The sequence below is a fragment of the Lepisosteus platostomus genome, chromosome 15 (genome assembly GCF_059453375.1).
Source record: "Lepisosteus platostomus isolate fLepPlt1 chromosome 15, fLepPlt1.hap1, whole genome shotgun sequence".
NCBI classification, from domain to species: domain Eukaryota; kingdom Metazoa; phylum Chordata; class Actinopteri; order Semionotiformes; family Lepisosteidae; genus Lepisosteus; species Lepisosteus platostomus.
Window position 1 is genome coordinate 21,077,069 of NC_142625.1, and position 20,265 is coordinate 21,097,333.

The following is a 20,265-nucleotide window of genomic DNA, read 5'->3' on the forward strand; positions in this document are numbered from 1 at the left end:
ATAAGACCCTAGAGTTTGTTGGGAACTTGTGGAAGAAAATCTGATGGCAACTAATATTTTGCCAGACTGTTTCGAGAGAAGGGATAAGAAGGAGGATAAGGGAAAGTGTGGATATGTTCTGAAACTCCAGTAATAAGACCTAGACTTGATGTGGGAAGCTGGCAAGGCAGGATGTTCTCTGAACCTCCCCCCCAATGGGGTCATTTCCTGTCTCTTAGTCAGCTTGGTTTATTTATCTAAACGTGTCGCTCCAGGGCAGGAGATGGTTCCATTCACAAAGTGGCAGTGAAATCACAGTAAAACACTCACTCAACAGACTTTTCCTGATAGACTTTACTACTGAGGCAGTGAATCACTTGCTATGAAGTTTCCAACATATGCAATAGTTCAATAATAAGGATTGCAGGTGCTGAGATGTCAAATATTCAAGTATTACATTTAATTTTACTTTAATTGAATTTAATCAACATTTACCCTGCCACCATTGTATTTTTGATTAAATAATATAATAATAATTATAATAATAATAATAATTGCTTACACTTATATAGCGCTTTTCTGGACACTCCACTCAAAGCGCTTTACAGGTAATGGGGATCCCCTCCACCACCACCAATGTGCAGCATCCACCTGGATGATGCGACGGCAGCCATAGTGCGCCAGAACGCTCACCACACATCAGCTATCAGTGGGGAGGAGAGCAGAGTAATGTAGCCAATTCATAGAGGGGGATTATTAGGAGGCCATGATGGGGTAAAGGCCAGGGGGGAAATTTGGCCAGGACACCGGGGTTACACCCCTACTCTTTTCGAGAAGCGCCCTGGGATTTTTAATGACCACAGAGAGTCAGGACCTCGGTTTTACGTCTCATCCGAAGGACGGCGCCTGTTTACAGTATAGTGTCCCCGTCACTATACTGGGGCATTTGGACCCACATGGACCGCAGGGTGAGCGCCCCCTGCTGGCCCCACTAACACCTCTTCCAGCAGCAACCTTAGTTTGTCCCAGGAGGTCTCCCATCCAGGTACTGACCAGGCTCACACCTGCTTAGCTTCAGTGGGTTGCCAGTTGTGAGTTGCAGGGTGATATGGCTGCTGGTTAAAGACCCTTTCTGCCTCCAAACTCTGTGCAGAAATCCTTTTCTTCAACATATGTGTGAAAACATACATTTATTTCTGTTCAGTGTTTCACAGTATAAAATGTTTTAGTGCTGCCTGATATTTAATGTTTTGATTTCAGAATATCCATCCATTATAGGAAAAGCAGCGTATTCGGGTAAAAGTCAATGCCTATCCCTGAAGCATTGTGCACAAGGCATGACTGAGAGCACGGGACTGCTCTCATCCTGTGCAGGATGCCAGTCCACCACTGGACCATGTAGAAAGGGAAAATTTAGAACTGCCAATCAAGTCTAATGCGTGACCCGGGGAAGAGGGGGCAAAACTGCAGGCAGGGCCTGGAAAAAATCCTGTGTTTTATGAACAGAACTGACAGAGCAGCATAGGAGCAGAAGGAAAGACAAGGTTTCTGAGTAGCACTAACCACCTCAATACTGTGTTGCCCTCTTTACAATGTGTTTCTATCAATGCATAACAAGTATTTCACCTGCCAGGCACAATACATAAAATAAGGAACAAGATATAAAAGATCTGCAACTACAGCAATGGCCATTGATGTCCCTTCTTCATTGGCCTTATTTTGATCCATGTCTATTAATCAAATGAACAGTGTTTTCTGCAGAGGCACCTAGTGTCTATTTCAGCAAGACAGAGTCCTCCTGCTTAGCAGTGGCACATGTAGTAACTGGAACATTTCGATAAAGTACAAAAACCTTCTCTAGACCGCAGAGTGTTTATACCCTTCTGGAAAACCTGCACTCAGTAAGAACTGGCTGAGGACTTTTATCAGGGCTGCAGGATGAGTCGTGTTTATGCTTGCCTGACAGCTTCTTCCTGTGTCCCAGACCAGGCTGTGCAACTCCAGTTGAGGGGAAGGTTGCTGTTAAAAAAAAATGTGCTCCCCACTCCAAACTAGGTCAATATAAACTGGCGGTTTCCTGCTTGAAATTGGCTCAGACTCAAGGATGTGAATTTGAAGATGTGAGGTCCACAGATACAGGAGACAGGAGATTCCTAGCAGCAGCTCAGAAGCACTGTGCGAATGGTGCATTTTTTAAAAGTGCAGGCTGCAGTCCACAGCACGTTTGAACTCTGTGCTTACTTTGGGAGTCATAAGTGGTGATTTAATAAATGATAGAGTACATCTGTCACTTTAAACATGCAATCATCAAATCAACAGAAAACTAAAACTTTCTTTTGTCTTGGCCATTTGCATGCAATGCCTGGGTGAACAAATTAGAGAGAATGGCCCATATGCAATTTTCTATGAAATGTGCTATGTATCTGTATAACATGTGTTTGTTCCCAAAGGTTTAGGAGTCTAGTGGTCTCTGCACCATTCTTTAAATATCACTGCAGCCCCACACACATCGAGCCTGTATTTATAATTCCTAAGCCTTTTGTGACAGACGTACTGTATCATACAGTTCAGGGAGTCCACAGCTATAATTCCCAAGCATCTTGCCCAATCCAAGAACATCTGAGTAGCACTGTGCAAACATAAATAGAGCAAGTGCTTAGAATGAAGACATTACACACTGCAATCGTGGGTGTCTGAAAATATTTGCAAACTGCTGCTGAAAAAACTAGCCGGAAATTCTTAAACTGTCTATTTAGAACTGAACTTTCATACCAGAGCAATATTCCCAGCCATCACCTAGAAAGAACATGACACCAGTTCAGGGCAGGTTGAAACATACTGTTAAAAAAAACCCTGTAAGAAATGTGTTTTTTTTTCTTCCTTTATGAAAGTTTACCTTGGTAGATTTCTGGTTGATGAACACATTTTTACTGTGATTGGGTCATAGCTTTGTTATGGTTTCAACATGCCTTCACTCTGCTTAACTGCACTGAGCCACACGGAAATACCATAAGTGTTTCTAACTAATGTTCAATACAGTCCAGCATGGCAACCCTAAGGTTTAGATTAGCAACACGATTTACATTTTTTTCTTATCCGTCATTTCCATTTTCCAGAGTGCAATTTTAGAGTGAGCAGCTGTATCTAAAAGCCCTTTGTTATAACTCATTTTACAAGACAAAATAGATCAAACTAAACACTAAGAAGGAGTTGCAAGTTTGAGCAGTTTCACTGCTCGATAGAGTGCACTGTCCCTTGGGAAAAAGTTGATAAATAATGCTTTGTGAAAAATGGACCCAGTCATAGGAGCTATCCTATGTATAGAATACATGATCATGCTGATATTTGAACAACCTTCCTAATTGTGGATAATAAGATCTGCTGTTGAGAGGTATCCATTGATAATGGGCAGGTGTGCATTCTGTGTCATTTTAATCACACATGCCTGCTCTGAACCGCCATCATTCTCCTTCCTGATCTGTATCCTCACTAAGTTTAACAGCAAAATATTTCAAAAATGGCAAAAACTAGATTTTTTACAAACATAAATTACTTTATTGAATTGGTATAAACTGAACAAGTACAAAAGTCTAAAGGTACAAAAAGCGATTGTCAAAAGAGATTGCACAGTATTTTGTAAAGCTCCAACCCTTACAAAAATGGAAGTATAAAATGTCTGGATGCTGATCCTTACCAGCTAAGATTCAGAAAGAACAAAACCATAATACAATATAGGAATCAAGCAGAGAGAAAATCCCTATGGAAATAGAGCAGGTCCAGCTCTGCTACCTTTATTAATACACCTTCCTTAAAACAAATTCTAATACTGCAAAATGATAAGACTAACAAAGTATTTAAGAAATGGCACCAGGGAATACACCATTCGAGGTAACAGAAGGCACACCCTTGTTATTTCAAAGGGAATGGTTTTGAAATTACAGTATATCAAATACTGAAAAAGCACAGCAAGCAATATTTTGATTTACAGTTTATCTTATGTTTCAAGAGAAGTTTAAATAGTAACTGTTACATACTTATTTCCTGTCATTAGTCCTATGGCTTTGTGGTTGTGGGTGTTTCTTTTCTGAACAACAATGGTATAAATAAAATGCACTTGACCAGGATAGATCTTAAATAATGTGCCGTAGCAGCCTGAAAAGAAAGCCGTTGGTGAAAGACATGAAACGGCCACCAGGAAGCGTGGGTTTTCAGGGGTTTGGAGACAGGTGGACTTCTTTAGACAGGCAGTTAAAAGTGTCCCGGGATATTGTTCAGAAATGTCCAAGACAAGAGAGGACGGCTGTAAGTCACACACAATTAATCCCCACTTCTCCCACTCCCACCACTGTTTTACTTCTTCTTATTTGCTTTCCAGCAGAGAATTCACAGGAAGTCACCTGTCAGCAGTCCTGCGAAGGTCACTGACTGTGCACCTGTCAGCGCCCAGCCTCCACTCAGCGTTAGGAGGCAGCTGTCCCAATAAATTCCTTAGTGTGCGCTGCCCCTGACACACTGGAGAGCAGCTGTCTCATTGTGAGCCCCGGATTGCCACATCCGAACAGTCGCGCTGTCCGAGCCCCGTTCGAAAACTTAATAAAACACAAATACTCACTGTACCTTTCTATGAAAGAGACTGTATTCATGAACGATATTGAAATTTCCTTAAAACAACAGGCAGACTCAGACAGATGCGGGTCAGATTTTAGAAGTTCTTTTTTTTTTACCAGAAGGAAAAAAAAACCCAAGACCGACTGCAGTAAAAGCTCGACTCGATTACACAGTTATCCATTTCAGCGAGGACATTCCACATCCAGTATATTAGCCATCTATGTCCTCCTTCACAGTGCCGAATCTGTGGGTGTCTCACATGACAAGCCTGGCAGCCACTGACACCGTGAGTCACTCGATAGGGGGGGTAGAGGGGTCAAAGGTTGAAGGTCATGAGAGGTGGTGGAGGAGGAGGGGGGGGGGGGGGGGGGCAGGTCTGTTTGTTAAAGGCAGGCACACGTGGCCCAGCAGTCCTCAGGCAGGCGAGCTTTTCCTAGGTGGAGGAGCAGCAGCCGGTCTCCGTGTGCTTGTGGAGCAGGGACATGCGGCTGAAGGTTCGAGAGCAGCCGCTACACTGGTACTTCTTCACCTCGGAGTGGGTCTGCAGGTGGGCGCGCAGGTTGGAGCGGTCGGCAAAGGCGCGGCTGCAGTGCGGGCAAGAAAACGGGCGCTCGCCTGGAAACAGAGGACGACAGGGAAGGTTGAGTGGGTTACAGAGCTCGGGTCCGAGAAAACCTCTCCCAGTGCCACGTAAATTGGAGAAGAGATGGGCAACGCATTTTCCCACTGGGCCTCTATTGACATAGGGGTAGGAATCCCAAAAATGTACTAATCCCTTCAACCTTATCTTTTTAGGACAATGATAGTGGCAAAGCAATTCCTGTTTATTGCCATCAAATTAAGTAACTAAGTGGGAGCAAGTGGGGCTCCTGCAAGAGCTCCTACAGCTCCAGCCAACAGTATGCAGTGTCTACTAACACATTTCTAAAATAACCATTGATAACTATGATCATATCTATGAAATATTAAATAACTTTAATTGTAAGCTTCTTTGGATAAATGTGTCTGACACATGAATACATGTAAACCAGGAGAGTACTATAATGCATATCTCCCTGGTGTAATTCTGAGACTAGAAAGTATTAGAAATATTTGCATTAGGTGCGACATGTTTTTCCTGTTAAAAATACTTGGTTTAGCTCTCGGGTTCTTAAGGCTGTCTTTTACCATGTTATCTACATATTTGATGCACATGCAAGATAAGATGTTTTAATCAGAGAAGGCATTGTGATTGGTTGTTTGCAAAGAGCCATGCCTGGACCAAGCAAAAACAAACAATGCTTTCTTTACCATCATGGCTATCGTTTGTTGTACTCAGACGTACCTTTTCCAGGCACAAACTAGAAAGGCCTCCTTTGATCTTATTTTTTATTAATGGTGCATGGCTTCATTCTTACCCACAGTGGCCTCCCTGATCAGAACTGGATAACTATGTTACTGCTTTCATTATGGTTTCAGTTTCAGAAGCAATCAGAAATGAAAATATATATATCTTTGTCAAGAATCTGAAGCAGAAACCTGCAAAGCTCCCTTAACAACCCTACTTCTAAATCTATATATTTTAAAACTCCATTAAATGTCAAAAAATGTTAATGGAATAATATAAAAATATATCTCTGTCAGATCAGTTGAGTGCTGCCTAATTCTGCACACTGGAGAGCCAACCGGACATGAATCAGAGGAGGTCAGCACCTAACCTGAGATGGACAGGCCTATAAATAAATCTGACTGAAGCATTATGAGAACAGTGTAGAGTGTTAGACACGCACAACACAAAATATAGAGTATGGGCTGCTCACTCAACTTCTGTCAGGTCAATTCTTCAATGTGTAAAACCACTCTGAGCACTCAGCAAAAATCTTACGAAAACGCAACTATTTTCTGGTCTACCTCAAGCACATTCCAATAGGGTCACACCCTAGCAGCTTTTTTTTTCTTTTCGGCCCTTGGACACGGTGTCCTTTTTCCGTTTTAGCCATTTCACGTGACCAACCGACTAGGCTACTCCAACGTGGTGCCCTGGCAGCACCACAGAAGGAATCACGAAGACCCTGAACTCCAGCACCAAGCATTCTGTCCGTGGCAAAAATGAAACACAGGCGGTCCACTGTGAGTGGGGCTTACCGGTATGGGTTCGAATGTGTCCCTGCAGCAGCCAGGGCCTGGAGAAGGCCTTCCCGCAGGTGGTGCACACACAGGGCAGGGTGTGGGAGCGAATGTGCATCTTCAGCGCTCCCAGGCTGCTGTACTCCTTGGGGCAGTGCTTACAGCGCAAGGCTGGCCGGGGGACCACAAACCCTTCATTCTCCCCAGCGTGGGACAGCTGGTGGCGGGACAGTCCGGAGGGGGTGCTGTAGGTCTTGCTGCAGCGGGGGCACGGGTATCGGTCCGTGGGCTCGGGGCTGGGGGGGTCCGAGGTGCGCCCCTCGTCCTCCTCGCTGCAGCTGGACTGGGAGCTCACCTCCATGGGGTCGGCCGCAGAGGGGCTGGTCTCCGAGGGGTAGAGGTTCGGGATGATCCCCACATCCCACACCAGGCAGGCGGAGTAAGAGACGGAGCCGTTCTCCCCAGCTGGGAGCTCCACCAGCGGGTACCTCTCTGGCAGGACAGGCGGCAGCGAGTCTGCAAATTCAAGGAGAGCCAGTTAGAGGCAGCTCGCTCCAAACCAAGTACTTTCTGCATCCCTCAACAGCGCCGCAGTTTGCACGGTGTTTGTTTAAAGGTTATCGGAAAACATGAAATGTAAATTAATTTAACTGTACAGGTACAAAAAGTGACTCAAATAGCTTCCGAAAAGGATCTGGCCTGCCTACAGAGCTACATTTGCAAATAGGTCGTGACTCAGTCATTTAAGTCTTGCACAGGTAGTTAAATCTAACGAGTCTGGCATATTCTGCTGAAAATGAGATATCCTCTTCTGTATTTTCCCTAACAGTGTAGTACTCGATGTGATGAAGCCAGTCTGTTTTAAAGAGCGTTCAAACTACCTTTTTTTATTTCAAGACAAAAGTGGAACCAATAAAAACGCCAATAACCCTTCCGCTGGTGTTTTTCAAGCGTCGTGGGATTTTGTCTACACACCTTGCTCCCGACAAAAGGTGACATACTTAACGCTGCGTAAAATCGCCAAAGTTATTACCTTCAGCAAAAGGCAGCCAATTAAGGGCTGTTTCCTCTACTGACCCATTGACATGGGGTCGTCAAATCACCAGGAAACCGCTAATTTCACGAGGCTGACTGGAAGGTCAAAACTGATACCCCCTGCACTCAAAAGCGCGCAACGTGCACTTTGCATCCTAAGATCTGATTTCTAAAAGTCGGGTAACTTTTTATTAGCAAAAGACCGATATCAATTAAAAACCTGCCTTGAACTTTATTTTTATGTACACGACGACATAACCCAAAAACTCTGCACTCAAGGAATGCCGTTTGCAGTGCCATCACCGCACTGTATAGCTATCGCCGCACAGACAGATCCGCTCTGCGGAGTACTCTGCTCCAAGTTGACCCTATGCAAGACACGTTTCTTGCGGGTTTCAGAATACTAACGAAACGGTTGGCAAACGATACATAGTTCCTGCTTCAGAACTACATAACGTATTACGACTTTGCACGTTTAAAACGAAACTCCTTAATATGACAGCTAGTTTTGATTTATCACATTGGTGTATATTTAGCACCGATCTGTTGTCACATCAGCACCCATTACTGTATTCTAAGCGGTTGCAAGCTGGCTTTCTTAAACATACACATACAACAAGATACATAGAGTACCATTTAAAAAATAATACTTACCAGCTTGTCTTGCGAGCTTGCTGTAATTCGGCTTCTTGTTGGTGAAATACTTCTTCACGAGGAAAGATCGAGGCATGTTTTCTTAATAGTGGGGACAAAAAAGGATGAGAAACGCAGTCTTGATGAATAACTTTCTCTGCAGATTGTGGGATCCAACGTCAGCACAATGTCCTCACCAAGAAAGAATCCCCTTTAACACATCAGGGGAAAGAGGCTGAAAAAAGCCAGAGACTGTCCGCCAGCTCCTTTGAGAATGGGAATTTATCTTGAGCTCAAAGCTGGTCCACCGCTCGCAGCACTTGGGTGGAGATGCTCGGAACGACCGCGGTAACCTGTTTCTTAACTCCGCACGCAGTCCGTGTCACTCGTGTTTAAGAGTGAAAATTGTACAATCCCTCCCTGGTCCGTTTCTCAAATATTCTCCCAGGATGAGACAGGGGGCTGGGGTGTGCAGCAGCAACTCCGCCCAGAGGACACCCCCTGCAATCGGACACTAGGGGGGCGGAGCCGGAGCGGCTCCAAAACAGGTGCCCGGAGGCGCGAGGTGGGAGATCCACGTGGTGAACGTCTGTCGTGTTTATCGAGATACACACAGAAGGAATGTGATTGTCTTTCTTCATATTTAAAATCACATTCCAATCGAGATTATGTAAATACTTTGAACACAGTGCATTGCATCGCCTTCGCTACTTGCCGAACTATACAACAACGCAGTGCTGCAGGAAGGAATGCATGAAAAGCTCAGGAATGCATGTCCATTTTAGTTCTCGTTGTTGTTGTTAAAATCTTCTCAGTTCTGCCGTTCTACCGTACAAAATATGACACAAAACACAACATTTACCCATTAGACTTCCATTATCACGAGAAACATTTTCCTCTAAAACAGACAACTACTTCAGAAATACGTGACAGGCCTGCGACGTTCCTGCAATATAATTATTTGTTTAGAATGAGTAGGATACCGTGATCTTAAAGTAAATGCTTTTTTAAAAGTTGTAGTTGTGTTAAAGTAATAGGCAATACAACGCTAAGCAATTTGTGTAAAAAAAAAAAAACAACGGTGCCCACCATGTCATCTCTTTAGAATTCATACATGTATCTCTAGAATTTGTTAGGTAAAGACCTCAGAGGCAAAGTACATTCCGAAGCCCAGAATATACAGTACAATTCAATGGGCCTATACACCTAAACCATTGACATACATGATCAATAAAAGCAGTAATGTGCTCTGGTGTAGAGACGCGAAACACAAATATCAAATTACTGTATCTGTGAATCTGCAGTAAAGAATCCGAAGTGTCTGGATAATGATGTAATGTTCATTTCCGAACTGCGCTGCTACAGTGTCCCCTATCGGCACAAAAGGTGGTAAATTGTAAAAAAAAAAATAGTTCAGTTGTTATTTTAATGAGTGCACCGTGATATTGCAACGTATTTAAAATGGAACACGTATATTAACACTATTCCTTTAGCGTTATAGAGGGTCAACATAAATGTGAAAAGATTTAAGCCTGTATTTAAAATATAACTGTTTCTTTACTTTAAAAAAACTAAAAGTCACTACTTTGGATGTCGGGTTGTTTGTTTACTGCAGCAGAGACATTCAGTCTGGAGTTCCCCAGGTAAAATAACCGGTAGGAGGTAACTCATGAATAGTTTATTTTAAAATCCTTTACTTAACCATGTAGGTCACCTTAGAACAAATTATCATTTACAATGCCGTCCTGCAGAGTCCCCATTCATTCAATGATACATTCCTACGGTGGTGCAATTTGAGTGAAGTACTTTGCTTAAACGCACTACCGCAGCGTCCCATGTCCACAAGACCCACAAGTCTTAGGTCTAGAGTCTAGAGCACCAAACTACCCACTCCCCCAGGGAGATATAAGGTCCCAGAAGCAAAATCGTTCTCTAGATCTCCATTAACAACACGACTACTACTGACAAGCAAACAAACGCATAAACAAATCACCTTATGTACATAACAACCACAGCGGTATCTCCCTGGTACCTAATGCCAGAATATTTCAATCAGCACCAGTAGTTCCATGCACTGAACATCGCATGGAGCAAAAAGGCAGTCTGATTTCAGACCGAGGAAAATAGGGACTATTGAGTGGAGCGTGTTCTCACTAACATCCCTTGGGAGTCCTTGAAGATGTGACTTCCCAAAGTTACAGTATGTCAAGTGCGCGCCCAAGCCTTTAAAAATGTAACATGACTTAATCAATCAGACCTTGGAAATAATTGCTAATTGTTTTTCATTCAATTAAAATAATTGAAGACGTATTGGAGACACGGCAAAGTAAGCACCACAAATCACAAATCACAGTTTTAGCTGCACGAAACTGAAAAGTTGCTTATGTTAATCTATTACAAGAAAAAAGTTATCTTTTCATGGTTTTGCTCAGTGCAGCGGTGGAAAGGCGCCGTGACTCATTGATAACTCGAGGAATGCATTCTCTCGTCTGTCTGCTCAGCAGGTGAAAGGTGAAAATTAACAGAAAATAGAGTTAAACAATAAGCTTGCTCTCTAAATTATCCTCGCAAACTCGATTATTTAACAGGATTAATTTCAGCGGCGCTTATCAGAAGTGTTTTATTCCTTCTTTTAAAAGACTCTTACACCCGCATCATTCTGTGTTCTGGTTACTTATTTGCAATCGTCGCATAGTTCAGAGTACATTTCCCTCCAACATTTAGAGCTTCTTTTAGGGCAACACTGTATGGTTCTCTAAAGTTTGTCTATTTTGTTTTTAGCATGCAACTTTTAGGTGATTTGACTAATAAATACAGCTCTGTACTTCTTTCTTGTTGCTTGATCGGTTTAGAATGATATGTGGCTCTCAAACCGACGCGGCTGAATTGAAATGTTCAGATGTCTGTCTCCGACATGAAAATTATTTTGCAGGATTTTGTACAATGTAGGTTTATCGGCCTTTTGTCCAACACTTGTATGAGGTGAAAGACAAAAAGACTCTTCGCCTCTTCATCCCTATGCTACATTTATATAAACGTTGCTGCGATTCAAGCCCAAATTGCTCGATCTTCAAAGAGCATCCCCTTCCTGTTAGGTGGGACAAATGGCTTCCTCTAACTCGTAACTTTTCATGTTCTTTTTTAAAATCCTGTTAGCTTCCTCTAGGGGGCGGAATTAACTGTTTTATTTCTTAGTTATGTTTTTAGTATACGGTAAAATTATGGATTTATTCACTGGACCAAAGCTCTTCTGTCTTCTGCAGTAAATCTCGAAGACACTTCTCCAGGGTGTTTTATGTATGGATGTCCAGATACTACATTATACACTATACATTTAAGAGACTTTTTAATTACACTAACAAAATTAAACATCAATTGATTCAGCAAATACAGGAACAAATATCAGCTACTATACGAGAGACCTGTACATTGTTCAAATTAATGATGACACCGGGTCTCCTTGGGTTTCCTATGACATACTGCTTTTATTGTAGTTCATGTGATATTGTTTTTGTATTACTTCCTCCTTTTCTGCCCTCGAATTTTGTTCTACCACACGTGTACTTACTCTGGTCTGCATTAACGTGAAAAAAGAAACCTCTTGAGGTGAAACAAAGAAGCATAGATTAGCGAAGAAATCAGTTTGCAGAATGCTTTTTTTCCAGAGTTTAGTTATGGTTTGTCACAGTTTGCTTGCAAGTGAATGAAGCAGTGCACCAAAGACCGTAATTTCCAGATGCTATAGTAGGAATCCTCTTGACAAAAATACTGGGGCAGGCTGTGTGCAGTGGAGCGTGTATAAGCCAAGGCCTGCGTGCAGTGTCATCATAATATTCCTTTAAACATGGAATATTTATATATGTTTAAACATGAGAGCTCCAGTATAGGAGGGCGTAATGACCGTAGCCGAACCTTTAACGCTCTAACGTATTATAAGACCTCTGCTGAGACAAATGGTATGTACTGTATTAATAGAAAATACGGTACAGTATGTACACTATTAGTTATGTCGTTCGGAACGAGCTTGATTGATGTTATAATGTAATATGTAACCTCTATGAAGCTGCTGGCTACATAAGGAAACTTTCAAATTAAGCATTACACTAAGTACATTTCACCTAAATTAAACTGCATTATTAACCGTTATAATTGTTAGTAAACACTAGTGGAGGCTGTGAGTAAAATGTTGATGTGGATATCATACATATATATTTTAACTCCTATCGGGGTCTAAGATACATATATAAGACTTGCACAACAGGGTGTAGATATTTAAGGCTTCTTCATTTGATGTAAATCCTTTCACATTTTATTTAAACTGCTTTAACTCATTCCTCCTCTGTATTCAAAAACAATACAATGAACAAACTGGGAACACTCAGGAAACATTCAAAAATTCAGCACTGATGATTAATAATTCTTCTTAATAGATTACGGATTAATATGTGAATTTGATGCAACACTTACTAATTTCATTGCATGTATGCCCAATTGTGTTTTTAGGCTGAGTGTCCAAAATGGTCTCCTCTTTCCCGCAAAAAAGATGTAATTAAAATCTATTATTAATTCAAGTCCTTTATCTTAATGTAGGATAATCACCTTAATATAGGAACATCATTTTTATTTGATGTTCATTATACATGTAGCAAAACTAAATGTATTATAAATATGTTTGAGACACATTGTCTAACACAAGTCATTCTCAATAAAATATTTCATTCACTACCCAAACTTCCTCTTGATGCATCATTATAAGCTGTATCTTGTTTTAATTGGTCCATATTAATAACATGAAATAAAGAATGAAACCATTTTCTTAATCTTTATTATTATTCTTTATTACTTTATCATTGCGGAACAATACTACAGAATCATTGTTTTTTAAAATAATGATTGTTTATATTGGGAAAAACACAATCAAACACATAAAATATAATGTGTGTATAAACAATATTCTTACACTATATACTGTATACTCTTTCAGTCACCAGTTTGCAACCAAGTAATTTTTTGTTGTGAGGTTGATTTGATTAAATTTTTGAATCAATAGGGTATTCGCAATCAGATAAGATAGCCTAAGTTCCTCCTCTTGTTTATTTCCTGTCTACCTTCTCATATCCTTTTTCACAGAAATATTGCAAAATCCATCTCAGTAAAAGTCATTTTTTGAACACCATGTGAAAGCACAGAAGGTCAAACAAAGAACAGAGAAAATTGTGTTTTAAGAGCTAAGAGTCAACATGTCATCTTCAAGACACTTTTAGGTTGTGTTCGTAAAACTGAACGCCATGCTTAATCATGCACAACAACATCTGGAATTCTAAAAGTGAAATCTGTCACTCAGAAAGAGCAAAAAGCTTGTAATTTCCATACTGTACAGTAGCCATTTTATGTTCAAGTGAATGTGAAAATCTTTCAGACTAATTTTCCATTATCAAGCGACATTTCAACCCCTCCTATTTTCCCAGTCCACTACCACCATTTAAAACAGTATCAGCAGCCAGCTGGATAAACTCACTCGTCCGTATTTTAATAGGGGGATATATAAGCACCAATGAAAAGAAGAAGACATCGTATTCTCCTGCCTTTTCTTTCATTTGCTCCTGCAATTATAATTATTCTTTCACCTGGGGATCACTGCCATCTACTTACATTTTTAGAGAGACAAAAACTTTGCTGAAAATTGCAATTTATGTATATAGTGTACTGATAACCTAGATAACGCCGTACATCCAGCAAGGTGGTTTCTTCTTAATTGTTTTAATGACTTTATCATGTGTCTCTCACCCATTCAGCACAGTCCAGTTTAATTTTGTGCTGTAACTTGAGCAGTCAAGGATGTCAGTATTCCTGCTGGAATGTTGAAGCATCAGCCCTGAACCTACTAGACAGAATAGTCAGAGAGGACCAGACTACTGTGAATAAAAAGCATCAAATTGTTAAAAGAGTAAAGAAACAAAAGAAAAACATGAACTTGAATTCCATGTATTGTCGTCTGTACAGTGCTCTATAAATGATCCCCACAGGATGATTTTCTTGTGCATGCCAGGAATGTAACAGCTTTGCCTGTTGATTTCCATGAAAGAGGAAAAGCTGTGAAATTCCATGGTGTCTTGTCTTGAATTCTTCTCTAAAAAGGACTGCATAGTTACAGAGGAATTTGAGAGGCTGTACTGCAGTTCACACCTTTCTGACTGGGCTTCTTCTAAAGTATGGCCATTCATGCCACCCCAGGTGCACACTAACAGAATGAAGCAAAGACAAGTAAAAGAAATGACTGCTTCGTTTTAAAATAATGTCTCATCATTCTTTTTTATGACTGTTACAACATCATTGACTGAGAAAGGAAAAGGAGTGAATCCAGCAAAAGTGTCTGTTATTCACTACTAATGAATAGTAAAACTAAAGGGCAAACAACTCAGTCAGTTTAGATCTCAGTACTATACCCTTAAAATGCTATGCCCATATAAGAACATCTCCAAGACTAAGAATGTATAATGTATAAACATTCTTACAAGTTACAATAATTTAATTAAGATGTACATCCCAGTAATTAGAAAAGACAACTGCTAAACGTATTTCTTAATGTAACCTAACTGTATTATAATTATACCTGATGGTATTATAATTAAATGGAACTCAGCCACATATGTAATCAACCTATCAAATCAATATATAATATATAAATAATGTACATAAATAACAGTGTTAATAGTTTAAAGGTACAGCCCACTGATAAAGACAACAGATGTAGACAAGTTCTGCTTGACCAAAAAGATTACACAAACGTATAATTCGACTAAATATTTCCCAGTTCCCAATATGAAATTAATGCCAAAACACACACTTAATTTTTCTTACAGGGCATCAGTCACAGTGTCTTTAGATGAAAATCATCAATTTAATTTATATCAATTTGATGATAGAGAGATATTGTACAAACAGCACAAGATATAGAGCAGAATGTGGGTGGAAGGTGTCTAGGAAATGTCTAGCTACTAGTACTGGATATTTTGTATGTATCTTTGTGATCAGTTACAGATATCATTGGCAGCTATTTTTTCCAACACGACATTGGCATGGGCATGAAATAAGATAAGCTGTATTAATAGATTATATTAACACAGAAGGAAGAGACGGTTGAATTTCCTCGACAGCTCATTATTTTTCTCTATTGATAAAACATTTGTGACTGGATCAAACCTTACTTTGTAGTGTCGAAAACAGCAATACCAGTAAACCTGAGAATCAGAACATGGTATATTGTGTTTCAGTTTCGCAGACCTTCGTGCCACAGAGTGACATTTCTCTGGAAGGTTTGTCGGCAAGAACACAGGTGGATGACACAGTGAATGAACTAGTTAGAAAGGTTAATACTGCCAAGACATGTTTGTCATTTGCTGTTGACAGTCTGAAAAATGGACTACTGAAGCAACAAACATTTTCATTTCTTCTTTGCTGAGTAGGAAAATCATGAGATTTTGAGATGATTTGTTATCTATATTAGTCCCCAGCTCCCCATTCTTCTTCTTTTGCTGTGTCTGTTTCTCTTTTGTTAAGTCAGCTGTAAGCAACTGTGGCGGTGGAAAATTATAGTTACTTCAGAGTAGAGGAGAAAACAAGCACATATGTAACAATGTGAAACAAAATCATAGATGTAATACTGTTTAGTTTAAGCCATTATCTTCTTTTCCTCCTTTCTCCATAAATTCTGGTCTTCTTGATTCTTTTTGTTCCACTCAAGAATCATTCTAAAGTGCTCGGCAGGTTATTGAAGTGATGAGATAGAGATAATCTTCCCAATTATTATCTTCACTGCATCTGTGCATTATCTGTGCATTGTTCACTGAAGTCTCCAGGGGCGTTATTATGCTGCTGATTTAGAATATATTCTCTGAGTTGACTAGGTCAGTGCCTTTTGGGATTTTGATACCTACTGCAAATCAAGTGCCAGTATAATCTTCTGTGTTCCCTTAATCTGTCTAATTGTCATTTTCTCTTCATATCAGGATCCAGACTTAGAGATCCCTACTTCTACTCATGAGGAGTTCCCCAACAGCATAGCTACTCAAATGACATTTGTGTTTGCACACTTTGTTGTCTCCCTTCTGTTTTATATGACCATATATAGTTATTATGAAGCTGGATAAATTGGAATTTAGCCGCCACCTCTTTTTCTGCAAAACATCATAGTATTGTTTTATTTTTGGCAGGATATTCACTGTTAATGTTAGTGTTTCATGAAATTACTATACTTTAACACCTAAGTGACATATCGTTGAAGAACATCTAACATGATGTTCTGCATAGCTATACAGAAAAAAGGATCGAATATCAGTGCTTTTTGCTCATTGTGCTAGTTGTATCTGTTAAAAACCTAAACATTTTAAAGTATTTTTCAGTAACTTGAGATTTTTAAACAGCAGGCTTATAAAATGGAGTAGACTGTATACTGTACAAGTGTCAAATAAATCATATTAAAGATGATCTGAACAATGCTGAGGGGATACAGATCCAGAGACAGGGTGTAAAAAGAAAATGAGCTGAGAGGAATTGCTTTTGTTCAGAATTGCTATTATTTTTCACTTTCCACCTTATAAAATCCCACTGATGAAAACATCTTGACAGTCACATCTTATCTTAAATTCAGCTTTCTTTCTCCTAGGTTTTCGATTTGCCTACAAAACATATTCAATTCCTTTTTTGAGCTTAAAACAAATGTGTAGATTAATAACAGATGTCTGTTTCCTACAGAAATTCCTCAATATTTCTACTGCTCTTACCTCAATCATGTCTGTGTACATAATGTTTTGAGGGAAGATATTTTCATTGCTACCAACATGTAATTCACAGATTGAGTGACTCCACTAGAGTCCAGATGTGTCAAACATCACACTTTCAAAATATATCAGGAAAGAGATCTGTCAGGATGTGATTAAATTAGCCACAGTAAAGTAAATGATGGGTTTCATGAAAATTGAAGCTGTCAAAATAGCAAATTAAACTAAACCCTTGCATTATATTTATGTTTCTGGAGGAAATTATATTTATATATATGCATTATTACAGTCAAATGAACACTTTTATAATCACATTGACTTGTTAATGATTAATAATTGCATCCATATTATAACTTTATTTGGAAAAAGCTATGTCCTCCAGCTCATCTGGAGGTCATAGTATCTCCAAAACAGTCTACACATTTTTAAAGAAAAGTTAAGAAATATACATTAGAACATACTGCATTTTAATTGAGGGACTATCAGTTAAAATGTATTTTACAGCTTTCATAATACACCACAGACCTGAGTAATTTGTTCTCTGTTGGGATGCCTAATAAAGTAAACACGTGGGTAACATACTGGATCTCATTTGAACTTTTCAAAATAAACTGGCTAGAAATTCTGTCAGAGTTGAGCATTTTACTGCTCACTCAAATGAAAGGATCAGACAAGTCCTCCTGAGACTGATCCTGTTTCAAATCTTTTATATAGGAACTCTAGTGCATGGCCTTTCATCTTCTTCAATACTATCTTGGAAGCTGATCCGTATGAATATAATTGCTTTCTAGCCCTTTGGAAAAGCATGTGATGTGCTAGGTGATGTGACTGTTTCTGTACCGCTGAGCTAGAGGATGAAAACTGACGTCTCTACTTCTTCTATAAGGACAGTGAAATTGCAAGACAGACAGATTATTTTTTAAAAAAATGCATATAAAAAGAAAGCAAAGAATGGAGGAAGAAGAGATGGGAGGAGGGATGAATAATGCTCAGAAAATGTTATTTTTCAGGGCAAAGGTTTGCAGGAACAAAGGGATTCTAGCTAAAACCAGAGAATGAAGGAAGGACTCTAGCTGAGACCTTATGTGTAGAGAGATAGCCTATGAAATACCATAGAGGAGAAATTTAGGACAATTGGCTTTTTCCATAGTTTCAGTATATGTACTGTATAAAGATATAAAACACATATGAAATGTCAGATGTGTACATTCTATGGGGCAGCATGGTGGCACATTGGTTAACTTTGCTGCCTTGTAGCACTGGGGCCCTAGGATTAATTCCAGGCCTGGGATACTATGTGTGTGGAGTCTGAATGTTCTCTCTATATGCATGCTTCCTGGAAAATTGGCTGGAAAATTGGCTCTGATGTGAATGTGTGCATTTCTGTGTGTTTGCCCAGTGATGGACTGGCATCCCATTCAGGGCACCTAATGATTGACTGTAAAGTAAAAATTGAGATGGGCTGACATTAAACACTACTGAAAAGTAGAAAGAGTATCTCTATTTCAGTTTGGAATTGATCACTAATTATTCTCTGAGGAAAGTATTAAATCAAACCTACTGTTTAACACAAGAACAAATTCAGGATTGAAGTTGATTACTGATATTAAATGAGAGATCCCTGTTTTCCTGAAAAAACAGCATCTTCTTTAATGCTTATATTATGTAAGCTTTCATTTAAACATCTTTAAATATTGCATAATGGTTTACTCCACAATGGAAAACACATCTTGTTAAACCCGCCTTTGGTCTTTTAATGCTCTTTGTTATTTAGTCATTTAGAGGTGAAATTATTTCATGAATAAAATCAGATGGAGCACTAGGAAAAAATATGAAATGCTTGAAATAACACAATTCTCCATCTCTTAAAAAGACCTTTTTAATCTGAATAACCACAGGCTAATAAAGCTCAGCAGGTAAATGATGACCTTCACAATTGAGAGGAAAAAATAATGTTTCAGGCGTAAAAAAGGCAACCTGCATGCAATATGGTCACTAGTGAATAGTTTATTAAAGCAAACGGAAATTCTGATATCATGGGCCTTTGCGGAGACAGTAAAATAACCATCTTTGTAGTTACTCGAAACTGCAAATTTAATTTAAAGAGCGTGATTTTCTAAGATTTCAAGAGTTTTATGATGCGGAACATGACCATTGACAGGAGTCAAGAATGAACTGAGGTGCAAATGTCAAAAGCTCAGATCTGACACTTAATAAATTCTGTGTTCCAGAATGTGTAGGTAGTAAAGTACATGTTGAGTCCATGATGATGGAATAACCATTCCTATTTCACTCCTGCTGTTGTGGCTCATTGGCTTTGATGTGGGTTATAATTTAAAATGCATTTCCTTTCTTCAAAGTTAACACCCACAGATGCAAATAGGCGTGATATTTTAAGGGTTCGAGTCTATGTTACATGATCAAAGGCACCTTATAATACAGATGTTAAAATGACGTTAAATATAGCAATTAAGAGAACTGCGTACAAACCGAAATGTACAACAGCCCACCTTTACACCTAAACATAGAAACTCAGGCCATTCAACTGGTGTGTTCCTTGAGTTAAATAACGAAAACAAAATAACAGGTAATTAGCGAAAGACGACGAAAACTGTCGCTCACAACGGATAGAAGACAGAAGAGGAAATGGGTGTTAGGTTTCTACAATTCGCACAAAAAAGGATTAGTAATAGATTAGTAAAATTATATTTTAAAGTTGACTGTACAGTTATCGTCTTGACGTCCAAACGTCTTCAAGAAATATACAAAAAACGGGACGGTAAAGAATATTAGCACGGCTAGATGGCGTCAACCACCATAATTGCTCACTTTAAACATACAGCTATGACAAGCGGAGAGAGTGCACAGTTCTCTAAACTACAGCGCAGAACGGTTGAAGAACTGGAAAAGCGGGGGTTGTGTAGCTCCTATTGGTGCTGGTGACGAAGCTTCAGCTACCAGCATACAGAAAACCGTAGCCTGGAATCAAAGACACTTGGCGACAAGTAAAGATGCTGCCTGCAAACGGGACTTAGCCGTGAGTACGTTTATTACCTCTATGCTGTGTGCTAGGTTAGCACGTCATTTAATTTGATTTTATATTTGATTCTATAACGGTTTGTTC

General features: G+C 39.6%; 1 protein-coding gene across 1 annotated transcript; it reads right to left on the reverse strand.

Annotated features, from left to right (window-relative positions):
• Positions 1-3,511: 3,511 nt before the first annotated feature.
• On the reverse strand, positions 3,512-8,952 carry LOC148648211 (protein snail homolog Sna-like). Its single transcript, XM_088608088.1, has 3 exons — positions 8,383-8,952; positions 6,712-7,209; positions 3,512-5,202 (listed from the first exon to the last, which is right to left on the reverse strand). The coding sequence occupies exons 1-3, from the start codon at positions 8,456-8,458 to the stop codon at positions 5,021-5,023; spliced, it is 756 nt and encodes a 251-aa protein (XP_088464214.1). The 5' UTR covers positions 8,459-8,952; the 3' UTR covers positions 3,512-5,020.
• Positions 8,953-20,265: the final 11,313 nt, after the last annotated feature.